The sequence below is a fragment of the Frankliniella occidentalis genome, unplaced genomic scaffold (assembly GCF_000697945.3).
Source record: "Frankliniella occidentalis isolate FOCC.00 unplaced genomic scaffold, Focc_3.1 Scaffold605, whole genome shotgun sequence".
NCBI lineage: Eukaryota > Metazoa > Arthropoda > Insecta > Thysanoptera > Thripidae > Frankliniella > Frankliniella occidentalis.
The window spans coordinates 29,389-32,344 of NW_026267721.1; the positions used below are offsets into that span (position 1 = coordinate 29,389).

Consider the following 2,956-nt stretch of genomic DNA (forward strand, 5'->3'; position numbering starts at 1 on the left):
CCCTCCCCCCCCCCTCGCTTTTCCCCCTTTAAGGCGGGTTCGCGATCACCCTCCCGTACGCTAAACGTGTTTTCTTAAGCTAAAGGCCCATTTACGATCGTTTTGGCTCAGTTAATATAAATTCGGTTTTATTTAAGCAAAGGCGGTTTTGTCATTAATTTAAGGGGTTTTCGCGGAGAGGCATTTACGATCGTTTCCGCATGTTTCCGAGGTTAAGTAAAATTTTTGCCGCCGTCGCCATGTTTGTTTGGCGTTTCCGCCATTCTCATTGGCTAGTTCGTACTTCGCGCCCTCGGCCGGATAAAATTTAAGGGTTTTTTTTTAACCAAGGGGATGGCTTAAATTTTATTTTCCATCCCGATGGAAGCGATTCTCACTAAGGGGGCCATTTTTACTAACTAAGAATTTTATTTAAGCCAAGGATCGATCGTAAATGCTACCATAAGAACCAATGCTACGGAAATTTCATATTAACTAAGAAAAACGATCGTAAATGGGTCTTAAGCGTGTATTGTCATCCACGAAGAGAATTCACGACGCTCCTTACGCTAAACTAAATACTGTCTCTACCAGAAGGCAAAGTCTCGTTCCACCCGCGAGTGCTTCCGTCATTTGCTGTAACGAAACTGCCTAGTTGAGCCTCATAGCTCTCAAAGCGCCTTACAGGTAGGCAACATCCTGCCAGCCATGCATGCGTGTACTGCGGGGTGGCCTACCCCGAGCTGTTGTAGGACAGCGAAGGGCGATTGACCGCCAAAGTGCAAGCGCTGCAGAATGCCGGCGCGGCTGGACGCGAGGCTAGCCCATCCCATTTCATGGGTCGAAATCGTGGATTTCGGAGGTACGGAGCCTAAATGGTAGATTTCACCTGTGAGAGACCGTGTGCAAAGTCTAGGGCCTCTGTGCGACAACGTTTACCCGGATCGCATTGCGATTTTCGTTTTGGCCCAACCTTGGCGCCAAACAGGTAGACCATTTTGTAGGCGCTGCCCTGCGCGCACGGTGGGACCTGGGGGTTATCAAAATAAGCATCGGCCGACCGACCGACCGACCGGCCGACCGACCGGCCGATTGTCCAAAACGTGTTTAAAGTGGGTGACACGCACATTTTCGGAAAGGGGGAAGTGTGTATTCTGTAACAAACATTGAGATGCGCCGTTTATAACGCCCGTGAGACGCACTAGGATAAAGTGACAAAGGAATGCGATCAACTGTAAATGCCCGCGGCGCTACTTAAATTGTCGTTTCTAATCTTGGTGTAAAGTACTGACCCCAAAATTTGCAAATTTGTTACGTTTCAACATGAGAAACGGCAGTTTTAGAAGCGCCAGGTCTCTGGACACGCCCCGTGTGTCGAGAGCTCGGATCCTTCACATCTGATACAATACAAAGAAGGACCCACTTTCAGCCCGAGTCGTTCGCCCTGGTCCCACCGTGCGTGCAGTGCAGCGCCTACAAGATGGTCTATTGTTTGGCGCCAAGGTTGGGCCAAAACGAAAATCGCAATGCGATCCGGGTAAACGTTGTCGCACAGGCCCCGGACTTTGCACACGGTCTCTAATAGGTCAAAACTAACATTTAGGCTCCGTACCTCGAAAACGTTTTTGCGGTGGGATGGGCTACGCGAGGCCTCGGCCGAGCCTCGCAGGCGCCGAGCTCTCCGAGTTTATAGGATGTCCCCTTTGAAAATGGGACGGGTGCGGTGCGAGCGCGAGTCGGGAGCACTGGTCTGATTCGTCGATTTTGCAGAGCTCTGCCGCGCGCATCGAGGTGCGAGGTGCGTGACGAGCGGCTGCTGCACTGCACCTCACGACTTTGATGTTTCGTAACAAATTATACAGTCGTCAGTTGTCCAAAATAAATACATTTCTCTTATTTTTAGTACTGTGGATCTCGTCCTGCGCAGTGTCACGAGTTTCCGTTGAGAAGGAACCAAAGTGGGGGGGGGGTACGATTTGGGAGCCGTGTGAAAAAACAACACCTTGTCAACGTTCCTCTTGATAAAAGATAGGAAACATTTTAAGCCCGAAGACGATCGGAATTGAAATGGGAGAGTTATTTCCCTCCAAATTGGCACTTGGGTCTTTTATGGCACTTTTTGAGGCTAATAACTTTGCCGTTTCGATCATTTAGCATTTCCGTTTTAATTTTGAAAGAGGAATCCAGATCTATAATTACAACTTAAATTTTCAAACATGAAATATTCCAATTTTAGAATTTAGTCTATTTGAACAAAATTTAATGCTGTTCACTTAGTATAGAATGACTGGTAGTGTCCTAATCATTCAATAGCAAATGTCAACAGGGTTCCTAGCCCACAAGTTCTCGTCACAAGAGTAATGAACCTGGAAGGTACCGAACAATATGAGTGAACGAAAGGTATTGAACATTTAGAATTATGTTGAATTATAATTATAATTGTCCTACCTAACCAGAATTTACTGCAAGAAAGCATGTTGCTACCATTATGCTTTGCTGAACTGGGGGGGGGGGGAGGAACTGTGGACAGGGCTATTGACACTAAACCAATTTTTCATAACTGGCAAATGGCAGCAGACAGCACACGCAGACAAATGTTTACATCTTGATGTCTTGTGTAGTGGTGTGGTAAATTTGTTGGAGTTACCAATGGTTATTTCTAGAGGGAAATGAATTATTTCATAACTGTTTGAGCAATGAGAGAGACCAATTTGTATAATTACAGGTTTTCTGGGAATTCTTACTGTTGATATGAAATAACCTTGGAATCAAAAAGAGTCAAGTTCACATAACTCTTTATGCTCTGTTGAAATTTTGATGACTTTTGGGTTAAGTCGACTTATCACCTTTTGGTACGTGGATACTAGTGTGCAAAAGGAGGTAAGTTCGACTAACCTCCTTTTACAATCCCCTCCATCTCTCATCCTATGGTGTTATATTCACTTAAGGATTCTAGTGAGCTCCGGGTGACTTCGGG

General features: G+C 46.1%; 1 protein-coding gene across 1 annotated transcript in view; it reads left to right on the forward strand.

The window, feature by feature from the left end:
- LOC127751609 (uncharacterized) overlaps positions 1–2,479 on the forward strand; it is a 9,861-nt gene extending 7,382 nt beyond the window's left edge. The window contains exons 4-5 of the mRNA XM_052275392.1: positions 2,274–2,352; positions 2,436–2,479. Coding sequence (XP_052131352.1) covers positions 2,274–2,352; positions 2,436–2,479 — 123 coding nt within the window. The remainder of the gene's footprint in view (positions 1–2,273; positions 2,353–2,435) is intronic.
- The last annotated feature ends 477 nt before the right edge of the window (positions 2,480–2,956 follow it).